The sequence below is a fragment of the Amyelois transitella genome, chromosome 12, assembly GCF_032362555.1.
Source record: "Amyelois transitella isolate CPQ chromosome 12, ilAmyTran1.1, whole genome shotgun sequence".
NCBI lineage: Eukaryota > Metazoa > Arthropoda > Insecta > Lepidoptera > Pyralidae > Amyelois > Amyelois transitella.
The window spans coordinates 8,476,752-8,491,665 of record NC_083515.1 but is presented as its reverse complement, the minus strand read 5'-3'; the positions used below and the strand labels follow the sequence as shown (position 1 = coordinate 8,491,665).

At 33.9% G+C, this 14,914-nt stretch overlaps 2 protein-coding genes across 3 annotated transcripts in view; both read left to right on the top strand.

Moving 5' to 3' along the window:
- LOC106141663 (suppressor of cytokine signaling 2) overlaps positions 1-10,191 on the top strand; it is a 33,182-nt gene extending 22,991 nt beyond the window's left edge. The window contains exons 1-4 of one of the 2 annotated variants that reach the window (XM_060946843.1): positions 370-772; positions 1,736-2,064; positions 6,962-7,107; positions 7,372-10,191. In XM_060946843.1, the coding sequence (XP_060802826.1) occupies positions 709-772; positions 1,736-2,064; positions 6,962-7,107; positions 7,372-7,699 (867 nt within the window). In that variant the 5' untranslated portion in view covers positions 370-708 and the 3' untranslated portion in view covers positions 7,700-10,191. Of the gene's footprint in view, positions 1-369; positions 773-1,735; positions 2,065-6,961; positions 7,108-7,371 lie in introns of those variants that run through there. The other variant, XM_060946844.1, reaches the window with a different exon arrangement.
- A 1,325-nt stretch (positions 10,192-11,516) lies between these two features.
- Positions 11,517-14,905, top strand: LOC106142549 (uncharacterized). The gene is given in 1 exon segment (XM_013344343.2): positions 11,517-14,905. A coding segment is annotated over 1 exon segment (1,845 nt). The 5' UTR covers positions 11,517-11,686; the 3' UTR covers positions 13,532-14,905.
- The last annotated feature ends 9 nt before the right edge of the window (positions 14,906-14,914 follow it).

Here is a 14,914-nt window from a genome sequence, read left to right as displayed (position 1 = left end):
TAAAGGGACATAGACGTCATCATACCTACGTATGTATTAGCCGTGTTCGTAGAAACCATTTATTTTATTGCTTTGTGACCTATCTCTACCTACCAATAAATTATTTCCAGAAGTAGCTAAATAGGTACTCCTTTCTAAAAAACTTACAAAAATACCTACAATAGATTTTTTTAAGTTTATTATTTCCAGAGAGCACATTAAATTACATTTTTCAAAGAAACGATGCTATTACATACCTACATACAATGATAAACAATGACTAGTAATTTATTTGGGTGATTATTGTGAATGGATTCTGAGAAGTTAGTGAACGTTCAAGTTTCGTATCGCAGTTCGAGCGGCTCGGCCTCGTCCTCGTGCGAAGCCCCCTCCACATCCATTCCATTCGTGTACAAGCGATCGACGAGGAAACTCGTCCCGTCTCGTCCGCCGCGCCGCGTTAGTTGATTATAAACCTTTGTAAAGTGCGAACGCGACCTATGTCATTCTTTAACTTCTAATTGCCTGTGTGTGGCCTTAATTCGTAACGAATATTAAAATTTATGGATTGTTGTTTGTGTAAAATTTTTGGTTTTCGGTTAAAATCTTCACGTTTAGTGCATGGAAAGAAAATCTGAGCGTGTGTACCCACTCTATAAGAGGAAATAGTGAAAAAGAATAGTATGTAGGTACCTACCTTTAGAATTATTTTAAATCTGCGTAAAAGAAATGGAAGTTATTAGATTAAAACCGTTGAATATGACTTTGGCTGCGAGCCTGTGTAGTAAGCATTGTAAGTAGTATATTTATAATGATTTAATATCCTTTCGCCATCGCGTTGCGATAAATTACTGCGAGTGGCTATTGAATTGCTTCATAAAAAAGTAGATACTCTAACTACAACCTCTTGTAAGATAAATTACTTGCATTCGCCATTGGCTAAGATATTACTTATAGACAAAATTTTTTATACTTACCTTTTTAATTAATCAGGGAGAGATCATTTACAGAAAATAAAAGTAACTTGTTTGAATAAGTTTCTAAATAGGCAAGTCTATTGAGTGTCTGATAAGTAGTACCTGCATACCTTGGTATACTATGATAAATATGACTCACACCTAGATATGGTACGGAATCAGTTTTGATGAATTTTGAAATGAAGATTGATAAAACAAAAGATATATTTTTTGGGAAAAGTAGGCCTTTGGGTGATTAGCTTAATATAAAGTTCTGTATTTATCTGTGTGTGTTTTGTTTGTCAAAATATTCTCAGAACACATCAATTTCTCAAAACACATGGAAAGTGTGTACATAAACATACTAATCTAGGTATATAGGTACTAATATGTGATATAATATAATCTACTGAAAATAATTTTATATAATATGACAAATAAATGCAAAAACTAGTGCCATCTGTTTATGGCTCAACATGTTTGTACCCTCATCTGTGTAATGGAAATTATTTTTGATCTGACACATCTCATGGCATAGTTATTTTACTGAACACATTAGTTGAAATTTTGCATACAGATTATACTTAATGAGTTTTTTAATTTCCATGTTAGTTAAACATGACACATGTTATGAAATCCGGATTATTTCTGCTGCCTTTTATAAATACATATGTCACTGATCTTTGCCCTTTAAATTTACAGATATTAAATGTAAATACATGCATAAATTTATCTAAGTAGTAATCTTAGTTACATACAAATTTTACTACAAAATTAAAATATGAATTTCTTCTTTCCAGATTCATGTGTCAATGTGCATGTGCCATACAATGGCTGGCCAACCGCAGTGGGCAACTGTCCCAACTGCAGGAACGAGTTACGGGTGACCCTCGCACCCATCCCTGTGATCCCCGTGATCCCTGTGAAGCGACCGCTCCACGGGCCACATTCACCTGTCATCTCATCACGTGACCGCTTCGAGCCTACATACTTGCCCAACTTACAAATCTACAACCAGCACTCTGCAAAACTGCTGCCTACCACCTGCAATAATGAACTACAGAGGCTAGCCGACACCCTGAATGCGCTGAGGCTGTCTGGATGGTACTATGGAAATTTAGACCTACAGGTTAGTTGAATGTTCCGTAACACATATAATCAGGTTTATGTCCCTCGCAGAGTGGACAGTGCCAGCAGTCTTGAAAAGACTGATAGGTCATGTTCAGCTGTTTGGTTTAAGGATAGAATTGAGATTCAACTAGTGACAGGTTGCTAGCCCATCGCCTTAAAGAACAATCCCAAGTTTATAAGCCTATCCCTTAGTCTCTTTTTACTACATCCATAGGAAAGAGATGGAGTGGTTTTATTCTTTTTTTTTTGTTGGTGTTGGGAACCACAATGGATGGTATTTTATTGTCTTACATAAAAAACTGTTTGTTGTGACAGTGAAAAAAAATTAAATATGTATTTTTGTTAAAGATTTCTCTTAGGTTTTATGGGTTTCTTAAGTTATTTAAAAAGAATTTCTATGTATACAAACAATTTGGGTTTTGTTTAAACTACACATCTTTGGTTGAAATTGTGTTTGAGGAATTAACTAATCTGAGAAATAATTATCCCCAAAAATGTATAAATATTGAAAACAAAAACTTTCGACAAAAACGGACATGCATTACTCACACTTTGCAATGAGTCAAGCTATTGAGAATATTGTAAACCTTAATCAGTAATAAGAAAATCAGTGGCATCATGTAGCATTTGTCATTTTTATCATTGATTATTATTGTATCCACATACTACAAGCTAATATTTTAAAAATTGTTTTTTACTGTGGATAAGATGAACTGTGTTAAATATGAATATATACGGACAGATTACACAACTTAAGTTAGCTTCGCAGTAAGTTTAAGACTGTTACGAGATACTAATCCAACAATACTATATTTTGTAATAAAAACTTATACATATAGATAAACAGAGAAAAGTCGTTTCTCATCCATACCCTGGCTGGGAACCCGGGACCTTTGGTGTCGAAACATTTAATTGTAGAACATTTTGTGTTATATTTTTTTATGTTGTGAATCCAGAATCAAATCGATTATCTTCTATAAGTTTATCAACTCGATAATTTGAAGTATTTAATCGGAAAGGTATTATGATAAATACACATAAGTCATAACTAACTGATAAATAAGGCGCCACAAATATTTACATGACTAGGAAAATGTGCTTCTGTAGATATTGTTGCACCAATAAGTTCTAATATAACTATTCTGAATATTTCTACTTTTCGTAAAACAATTAAAAGTAAAAGAATTTATATTATTTAATTAGTCTAATGCGATCTCTTGTTAAAATATAGAATGTAAGACATTTCCTTGTATCAAAAATAACAATGTTACCCTATCTATGGACCTTGTTTAGGAAATTTTTGGGGCCAGATCTAAAATAAAACAGAGAGAGCACGGAACCCCCCTCGGAACAGCTGAGCCATACACGCGATCCTTTCTAAATATAGCATTGACGTGTTGCTTTCAAATATGTACCTACTACCTACGTATTACTATAATATGAAAACAAAGTTAACCTTAGTTCGCAACTATCTATCTGTCTTGAGAAATCGAGAGTGAATTGAACTTTCTAATGTTAAAGTAAATTTAAGTCTACATTTGATATGCATACAGTTGGTATTCTGTAAGATTATAAAAAATTAAGTTATTTGATTAAATAGTTTTATCTTTATAATCCAAGGGGAAATATTTACTTGTCATTGTTTTACAAGCTGCTTTTTTTTCTATACGAATTATTACATTATTACAGGTTCGATACGAATACATTTTTTTCGCATATTCCACGGCTACTCTTACTATTACCGGGATGAAAAGTACCCTATGTCCTTCTCCAGACTCCCTAATTATACCTATATACGCAAAATTTTAGAAAATTGGTTCAGTACATAACGCGTGAAGAGAAAACAAACAAACGGACTATTAACTTTCGAATTTATAATAATAGTAGGGATTAAATTGTACCACTAACACATGTCATCGTTAACTGCCAATTGAAATAGGTACAAAAATACACACAAGTGCTGAATACAATAGCCATTATGTTGGAACTTTACAAACCGACTTCATTTGCGCGCGAACCAATATTTTACAAAGAAACTACATAAATAAACTAAATTACTACTTGCGTATCTTTCTTTTTGAAAGAATTGTATATTGTATCGGAGCGTCAGTCTTAGTCTATAATTTTATCGTCCACTTCCCGGTATGAATAACAGCAAAAAGCTTATGCTATCAAAACGGTTTTGCCGGTTCAACGTTGCATATAATTGCTAGGTACGTTTACTGCTATTCGTATTGCTGTTCATCAAAACCGCATTAGCATCATAACGTATTAATAATTTCACATTATATTGAAACGTAGCACATTTTAGAGGCAAAGGCTATGTAGGAAATATTTAACATTAGAAATGAAGCTATTAAATTGAGAAGTGTGTTGGTGAGGGTAGATACGTCGTATACATGAAAGCGTTTTATGCTGAGTTTGTTTCTCACACAGTCGGGAAAAGGTAGGTTCGAAAAAAAAATTACTTTTTTTAAGGATTGCATTTTATATGTATATTAATAACTCTGATATCTATTCATTCGATCGATTATTTTTTATTGCTCTTTTCCTCTGATACTAGAAAAGTTGCCAGCGTGTTAATTTTTTTACTGCTCAGAGACATTCCCTGGCTGAAATGTATTTTTTAATTTTACATATTTTACTCTCTTTATTAAGGATATTAAAATTAAATAATTAAAATAACAAAGTTAAATATTTTTGGTCAATCACCGCCCCGTATCATACCACACACACCACAATTATGTATTCGTTTTAATTAAACAAAGTTACGAAATTTATCAAATTTAAACCAAAATACGTTTCCGATAAAGTTCCATGTAAGTATAGCAATTAATTGGTAGCAATTAGCGATTCCTGAAATAACAGATAGCAGTAATGACGCCAGTGATAAATTCCTGTAATGTGTTTCGATATAATATACTGTGAATATATGACTAATAAAAGGGCTTCAAGGTACTATATGATAAGAAATCTGAATAATATATACGTCAATTAGATAGTACTATTTTCTTACAGATTTCGCGTTGATAACCATATGTTAATATACTTTTGATACAATTTTGAAGGGATCTACTGGGATTTGGCTTGGCCCCACTTCTGTGGCAAAGTTCTCGATTTTAATATATATAGTTATGCTGAATTGACTACCTATATTAAATTAACTGGGCTCGTAATCAAATATAAATGAAATAGCTTACAACAGACCGACATTCAAAAATTTTTTTGGAGATCCATAGATTTTATTTTAATAATGAACAATATACCTATATGGGGTTCGTTGCGGGTCGAAACGACAGAATAGCCTGATTAGGTTCCTGCCTCCCCTCGCCTCCCTTTCACTTCACACGGAATCCCGGAGTCCGCTCCAGTAGGAGTCCGCACCTTCGTTGGGATGAGCAGTCAACGATTGCGAACGCGGCAGGGATGCCAACAAAGAATCGTTGACTGATAGATGGTGTAAAAATGAGGTCATCAACCTTACTTCCAAAAGCCTATGTCTAAGTAAATTTCTACTATTCAAATGTTGCAATGAGTAGCACCTTGTCAATACTGTAAGATTATTTGCGTAGTTTGATATTAAAACAAAGAATATTTAACGGACTGAGGTACCTACTTTTATTTGTGCAATACAGTTTTGGCAAGAAGAAAGACAGAGAGTAAAAAAATTAAGTGCTGCCACATACGGCAAAAGTATGGAACTAAAAATTGTTGCGTTTCATTTCTAACAAATACGTTGACCATATGTGGGGTCATTGACCGCACTAACAAAGTATCACTGTTAGCTATCTCTATGCAAATTCATTCACTGTAAGGTAGCGTCTATGTCACTGAATAAGGTCTGAAATACTTACAGTTTAGTCCAATCACAGTAATCCAATAGCACTTTCACTTATTGGAATACCTACTCACTACCACAGTGTCTTATAAGATTTTACACTAACGTCCACTTAACTAAATAATAAAAGAATTTAAACAGTTTGTCCGTCCACGCACTATGCACAACACCTTATACTATTTTTCTTAACTATATTACACTACTGGGCACTATTATTTTCACTATGAGGTAGGTATTACTCCAACTTATATTTTCTTGAGGACTTTTTCTTTCTTGAAGACTTTCTTTCTTGAGGACTTCTTCTTTCTTGATTTTCACTTTAAACTGGAACAATTGCACTACAATGCAATTGCATTACTATCGTGGGTCGGAGTAATACCTTCACAAGAACCTCGATTTTTATATCAATTTTTGGTGTCGTGCATAGCTGCGCTTAGGATAGGTACATTCATTAAATTTTCTCTGGTTTGCATTATAAAGTCATAACAATTTTCATTTTTATACAAGTTTACATAAATTCTTATAAGATAAAACAGTTTCCATAAAACACGAGTTATATTTTCACAATGAATTTAACAAGAGTTTATCTCGGTTTTCGGCTAAATTATATATCAACTTTTAAAGATTTCTCGAATATAAAATAAACAATATTAATAAATTTAACGTTATATAAAAATATTTATTGTGTATTTCCTTAATGCAATAGTTTCATTACTATAAATAACATACTTTTCGAGAAATTAGCTTATATTTGTTTGTAAATATACACACATAATGACAAATCTTCAATGATGCCCATGTGACAATATAAGGACGATATAAACTTTATTTTGGCAATCTGTTTGTGCAAATATCAAAGTGTCGTCTTTTTTCTTTAGCTTGTGTTATTGGGTTGAGAGATTCATCCAGTCAGTCAGTCTCTCACACTTTGTCCGCAAATATTGCTGCAAGTCGTTTCAGCCAAAATAATATGAGAGTTATGCGACTTTTCGGATCTTTTTTTGAGCTAAATTTTTAATGCAGGTTACTAAATAGTTAACTATTCTCTTATTTCCAGGGTGCAATCAACCTGCTCAAGGATGCCAGCGTAGGCGCGTTCCTGATCAGGGATTCTGGAGACAGGAATTTCATCTTCTCACTGTCCGTGCAAACCGACCGGGGGCCCACTTCGGTGCGCCTCCATTACGAACATAGCTTCTTTAGGTGAGAATCTGATATTTTTTTATTTTACTACTTTAATAGTTTTAAATGAAAGTGAAAGTCTAAGGTATCCAGGTTTGGAACTGGTGGAAATAAATTATAAACGTTTTCTTTAAAATCTTTTTTTATTTTTCTTATGAATAGGAGCAAATATTATTTACATATCAGGTATTATTATCAAAATTTACAGTTTGTCAAACAATAAATCTTAGCTGTACTAAAACAACACAAATTAATTCTAATCCTTAATTCCTTTTTCTTTTACAGGTTAGATTGCGACAGGCCGTTAGTAAAATACATGCCAAAATTTCATTGCGTCGTGGATCTGGTGCAGTACTACACCCGCTTAGGCGAGCGAGGAGCAGCGGGCACCGTGTGGGTCAACCGGGAGGGCTGCGAGCATTCCCCCGTACTCCTCAGAAACCCCTTCAGGAAATCACCGCCAAGCTTACTCCACTGCGCGCGGTTAGCAGTCCACAAAGCCTTAGATTCGAATCCTAGCCAACCTAAACTGTGGTGCGCGCCCAAATATCGTCTCCTACCTCTCCCTGCAACCCTCATAGAATATCTCGGCAAATATCCCTATTCAATCTAACCTTAGTTATTTATTTAGTCAAATCGCATCAACGATGCGCAAGATATTAGTTTGTGGAAGTGCGCGCGCGCGGAATGCTACGAACGTGTATGCAAATGCGTATTAAGTTAGCATTGACATCTATTGCGACGCCGCACGGTTGAATGTGGCGCGTGATCTTGATACGCGCATTATCATAATATTGTATTCAGTTTGTACAAATGCATTGTATTTAAATATGTAGAACAGGATGCTAGAAAAAGGGTCAGGTTCTTTAGCTACTAACGTTAATTTGAATAAAAAATTAAAATTAAAGAAACTGTATTATTCATAAGTATTTAATATGGGACTCAACTATGGTATTTAGTGGAATGTTAAAGCAAATTTTATTTTGTTTATAAGTTGATTCTGTTTGTATATAGAGATGATTCGTGAAAACAACACAAAGACTGATGATTGTCTAATTGTAATACTGAATGAACGCCCGAAGTCTGCCTAAGGTTGCTTATAGTAATTAATATTCAGGGTAAGTTTTTATTTTATCATAAAAAACGAAATAAAGGCTGCCTGTCCATTGACGCGCGAGACAGGATTGCGAAGCGGAGATTTTTTTGCAATTCTGTTAAAAAAAGGAAATATTGAGCATATTTCCTCGCTTCATCTCTCCGCTTTAAGGCTCTGCTAACCAAATATTGTGACTTTTTAGAGGGATATTCTGCATCAAGTACAGGCTTGGTGACTCTGAAATTCAGACACATGACATTTCAAATTAAAAATTTTATTTAAATATCTGAGTTATTTCGTTTTAATTAAAAACTAATCAGTTTATATGGTGAAATATGATTTGAGAAAAAAATTGTTCATATTTTGCCGTGATGTAGAGATAAAAATGTTACCCTGAGTAAAAATTTAAGCGGCTTTATGAAGCAAGAGGGCTCCACTATTGATTTTATAGGAAATTGTTCACTAATGCCAATTCTTGTCCATTGTCTTAAGAAATCATCACATTATATTATAGATCTATATTTCTATTAATTTATTTTCGTCTTAGGTTTAGGTTACATATCCCAGGCATGTCTGAGTTTGGTGATTCATTGTACTATGGAATCAAATCAACTGATACATGTCGTCATTTTGTTCACCATCAACACTAATATTGGGATATACATTAGTATAAGTAAATAAACAAGCAGTTTAAGAATCGGTGTTCAACGAAACGCATTTGGTATTATTAGATTTGGTGTGCAGCGAAATTATATTTTATACAAAGTCTATGAAATCTTTAAAATCCAATTCGGTTTCTAAAGGTTTCATTAACTTGCGTTTATACATCAGTTTACTAAAATTCTATCCGAAGTTATGATTGGCATTTTGTGAAAATGCCTTTTTTTAATACTAAATCATCTCCGTATCGATGAAAACCGCATCTTGCAAATGCTTACTTCATCTTGTTCCTATTTTTCTTTAAGACTAGTTTCTCCTGTCCCAGACACCACTGTTTTAGTTTTAAATTGTAAGTGCCATCAAAACGAAAAGCCGCTAACATTATCCAATGGAAGTATTTTTGAGGCTGAACATAGTTCTTGTTTTCTATTTATTTCCTTAATTATAGTGAAAGCAGTGTGAGGATATCATTACCATTTAGAGCGAATCTATATTATTACAAAATATCACAATGTATATGAATTTAATAAAATACTATTTGTATCGTTCGAATTGTATTCTTATGGATTATAATCGAACGGATCGGATTCGTTCGGAATGCTAAAAAAATGGTGTACAAACTGCTGTTAGTTAAGTTGCCGCAATCATTTGATGGTTGTCGGTTATGTACAGAAGTAGAACGCAGGCTAGTGACAATCACTAATTTAGGTTTAATTGTGTACCTTACATAATCTCAGTTAGGATCCACCATATGTATCTAACTAAGTATTTAAATTAATTTTAAGTAGATCCATATTGTACATAAATAGGCATTAATTAAAGTTGCAACTCTAACACTAATCACTACCCGCATTTTTTTTTCTGAAGAACTATTTCTATTATAAAAGCAACGTTTTAGTTGTGGTTATAAAAGTTGAAAGTACTCAAGAGGAAATAAAATGCGAGGTTGTTAGTTTAAGAGCTACAATACTAAAATTTCTGATGTTACACCCGACTTCAAGACAATCACACACTATGAGTAATGTTGCGATGGTTGGGGTAACAATTTAGAGGTAAGCAACACTGGGCTCCGTTACTAAACTCATTATACGAAAGTTTTATTGTCAGCCCTCGAAAAGGGTTTTTAATGGTATTAACACCGCAAGTCGCGTGCTAGCCTCCTAAATGGATACTGTTATTTATATTTTGAAACAAGATTATTTTTATACCGTTTTATAAGGGGAGGGCACCAACTAAATAAGTGTGACATAATAGAAAAACTTGTGTGTAATGTTTGTAGAATAATGTATCGAAAGAACTGCAAATAATTTATATACTTACAGAATACAAAATATACATTCTGTCTTAAAGGTGGAGTTTTATTGAAATCTTTCTTCATTCGAACCGGATTACTTATCTTAATCATTGTCCTGGTTCCCCTTCTTGTGAGGATGAATCCTACAGACATATAAATTGAAATGACTATTACTTATCAATCAAATATATTTATGCCGATTTTTATATAGGTAGGTATTTTCATCAGCAGAGTGTATTAATATTTACATTAATAAGCATTTAGGAACGGGATATGTCTTCTTGTTATTGAAACAGATGATGCACACATTCTTAGAATTGGAATCTAAAAGGTCCTGAACCAATTTTATTGAAAATTGGCACCTTCGGGAGTTTCTTTGCTATTAGCATTGCTTCGTTTTCTGAAAATCTCAAAGGAGAAAAAGACCAGATCTAGATTAAAAAATCAATGAAATATATAGTGCAAAAGTTAAGAGTAATCTGTAAATACGATGCACTTACTCCACCGACAAGAGCTAGCTCTTAAAAATGTTATACAAGTTTTATTATTTAACTAACTGTGCCCGCGACTTCGTTCGCGTGGAATAGCTATTTTGGGCATCATTGAAGTCCTCAAGGATGAATAATTTTCCCCGTCTTTTTCACATTTTCCATTTCTTCGCTCCTACAAGAGTTGCAGTGTAATGTATGTATAGCCTTCCTCGATAAAGGGTCAATTCAACACAAAAAGAATTTTTCAATTCGAACCAGTAGTTCCTGAGATTAGTGTATTCAAAAAAACAAACTCTTCAGCTTTATAATATTAGTTTAGATGATGGCCAATATGATTACACAATATTTTGTAGTGGAGATGCTTACGAAAAACAGCGTCGGGTCAGGTGTATGAAAGTTTCAAAGGTACTGTAGCTACATAGTTATGGCTTTGTCTGACTGGACAATCAAAGAAGTGCAGAAAAAAGTAGTCTTTCCTAGTTAGTCTATAGGAAAACAGTAAAAATAGAACTATTGTTACTTATTTGGTTCCTATGATTTTACAGACAGCTTACGTCGACATGTGAAATCACGGTGATGAAATCAAGAGAGAGAGATCTCATCTCCTTTCTCTTTAGATTTTTTTGTTTCCAATAGATTGAAGAGAGCCCTGATATGCCTTGCTTCCAATCTGTTGAGATTATTATTGGTTGCTTGTTACCGCAGACTTTGTTTGCAAATTACCCAATATAGGTACATAGTCCTTCATAATCTTATCAAGCAAATAGAAAGCAATATATTTTATAGGATTAGGACACGGTTTATAATCATGGATTAAAAAGTGCAGTTCTGTGTTACGTTCAAGAGATAGATAATTTAAAAAATCATACACTTTCTGTCACTATCAAACTCCAATTTGTCAATGTCTAATTTCGCTGAAAAATAGGACAGCAGAGGACAAAGCGGGGAAGATTTGTTTATCGATTTTTTTCAAATTGTTAATAAATGAATAAAATATAAACATAATTATGATTGAGAAATAGAAAGAATGTGATGTGCTAATATAATTTATAAAACGCCATGTCAGCGAATGGGAACGGTGGCATTTATGCGCCCTTGAAACAGATCCTCTCAGATTCAGAGTCCGAAGATGACAAACTGGAAAATGCTGCTCACATTAAATCTACAGACAGCTGCAACAATTTAGACTTCAACAGCGGCTTGCAGTCGTCCAAAAACTATAGCCTCAGTGATATGGACGAGTTCAATACAAATCTAAACACTGTTGAAAGTACAATGGATAATGTTAGTTTCTTGCAGTCAGATGTTTCAAATAAGATGTCTTTTCCTCGGCGGTTCGCCTTTATCACATCCATTCTAGTTTGCATATTCACCGTGGTCGTATTCTTGTGGGTTATACCATGCACTGAAGCCGGCAGCTGTGCTAATATTGAATGGCATGACAAAACCACTAGCTGGGAGCTTCCTTACGACGAAATCGAGCTATCTGGCGCTGTACAAATCGTAGACGGCGCTTTACCAAATACCAAGAATTTGATACTCATTTATAGAGGCAACCACATGAAACAAGAGACAAATGACAACAACAATGTCAATGGAGTTCTTCTTATTGTTGGAAATTCCGGCAAAGTGGGCTGGTATATACGGGAAAAGAGAATACCAACAGAAATTAACTGCCACCTTCTTGATGTTAACAGGGATAAGAAAAAGGATTGTGTGTTCTCAGGGTCCAAGGGCCTTTTGGCAGCTATAAACCCTTTGTCTGGTACTTATTACTGGTATATCCATAAAGATGGCCAGATTTTTACAAACATAGTCGCCATTGATTTTCCGATTTTATTTAAAGATATAGATAAGGACAAAGTGAATGATCTTTTGACTGTAGCAACCATCTCACCAAGTTCCAATCATAATAATTTGGTTGTAGTCTCAGGTGCTACTGGCAACATTATTGGGGAACCCTTGGTGATCCCAGATTGCATATCAGTCAAACTTCTTGCAGAGTCAGATGCCATAACTTACATTTGCAAGAATGGAACCACTGAGGCAGTCAGAGCAATTACGTATACATCTCTTTACAAAAAACAATTGAAAATTGATCAAAATACAAATCATACACCTCCTATTTCATCAACCAAAAAAGTGAATCTAAGTTTAAAGAAAAAGATCGGTAATACAAGAGAAATATTCACAAATGGCCCTGGGAAAATTATTGTGGAAAATTCTGGAGAGTGCCCTTATTCATGCAGAGTTAACATAAAGTTATTGCTTGAGAGAAATGGAACCACCAATGTGAGCTGGGAGTACTCTGCAAACCATGTGTATGCCATGAGACCCAGCTCTTTCGCTTTTGCTAACTCTATCAGGGGGTTTGTGCTGAAATTATGACAGTGGAACAGTGCACACTTGGCAAAGGGTGCACTAAAGATTGATGAAATACAATACAATGTTCAGAACCAGAGCCCAAAGAACATTTACGACATTTTCTATTACCGGCCCACTATAAATGTGGCTTCTATATCATCATTCATAAAATATGACAATTTTACAGCACATGACATTTCTGAGAGGATAGTGCTTGTGTCATTTGATAAGATGCAAACGCACAATGTGAATGTAAGCCAGACAGATATCTTGCAGATTTGTGTGCGTGGCCCCATTGACACGCAAGCAGCTCTGCCTACTTGCCAGCCTGACTTAGAGTACCAGGAGAAATCATTGACGATTGCAGACCTAGACGGAGATAGGACGCATGAACTTATATCCTATTACAGCACATTCGTTGCTCCTGAACCTAACAGCCCAAAAAACACTAATCCTGATGACAATTGGCACCTAACTTCAATAGTAAGAGTTATTCGTTTAGAATCTGAATTACCAAAACTGTTTGTTGCTGACAATTAATTTGATACTCATTTAGTTTGTACAAGTATTCATCCGTTTTAACATTAGTATTTGCCATATTGAATTTAATATATGTTTAGAGCAGGTAAAGCAACTTAATTTTATGAATGGCGGATTTTACAAAGATATAAATTAAAAATTGTCATTTTAAGAAATTTAGCTTGCTTGCCCTTGACTTATATTTTGGAGTTGACTTATAAGTTTCGATATTAAGTTGCAATAAGGTACATTGCTATAGCTTATATTCAATATAATCAAGTTCGTGTTTTTAAATAATAAGTGGATAGATTTCTGATAATAAATATTTAAGTGCATGCAGGCATTATGCCTATTTGATTAATACAAAATTAGTATTGTGTAAGAATTTCTATGCAATATTTTTTGGATGAGACAGCTCTTATAACTCCCAAGGTCCCCGTGGCCTAGTTTTAGGAGAATTTGGGAGTGGTTTGAGAATTTTTTTATAGTCATTAGTTTGTAGAATATTTTTATTTCATTAAGTATATGACTTCTGCCTGGAGTGTTCAATGTAATCAATTAGTCATTTTCAATCTTACATATTATATAATCGATGTATCAGAATAATATTCTATAAATATCTATATTTAGTACATACAAATACCTACATGATATTAAACTATAAATAGTGTAGTTAATTTACAGTCACGCAGAATGCTTGTCATCGTTAATTCAGAGATTAAATCCAAAGTAACAATGTTTAATGTGTTATGAATTAAAGTTTAAACACCAAGACAAGGTGGCAGATAACTTAAGTAGTATTTTAATTAAATGAAAATAAATCATAAATAAGATTAAAATTAAAAAAATAATAATCTCAGTTGCCAATATATAATACCAAAGTTTAAATCAATCTCTAAATCGTAAAATTGAATTCTTGACATTTTAGCCGAGTTTTACTAGCATTGTGTGCATTATCTAAAATTAGCATGTTCTTAAAATGTTTTTATTCATACTTGATAAAATCAAAGGCCGTATTCAAAAATGCAAGTTTAATGTGTAATGTAAGTTGCATAAAACGTTAATATTATCATACATGCGGCATTGAATTTATTAGCAACCTTTGAATTAGACTGTGCTTACTAGTATCTTTCAAATGTGACGTAGTTAAGAGCTTTATCCAAAATGTGAATCTCATTTCAAGTTATGATAGGCTTATATAAATCTGAATCGTAGGTACAGTCTTTAATTAAAAGTACCTATGCTATAATATATTATTAATTAAAATTATTATGAGTATACGACAGCGTGTGCGCACGCTGCGTAGGCGCCAGCAATACGTCGACGCTCGAAATACGCAGCGTGGGGTGGTGGCGAGAGAGGAAGTGCCTTAAGAGGGCCCGTGGGGTGGTGGAGATAGGGTGT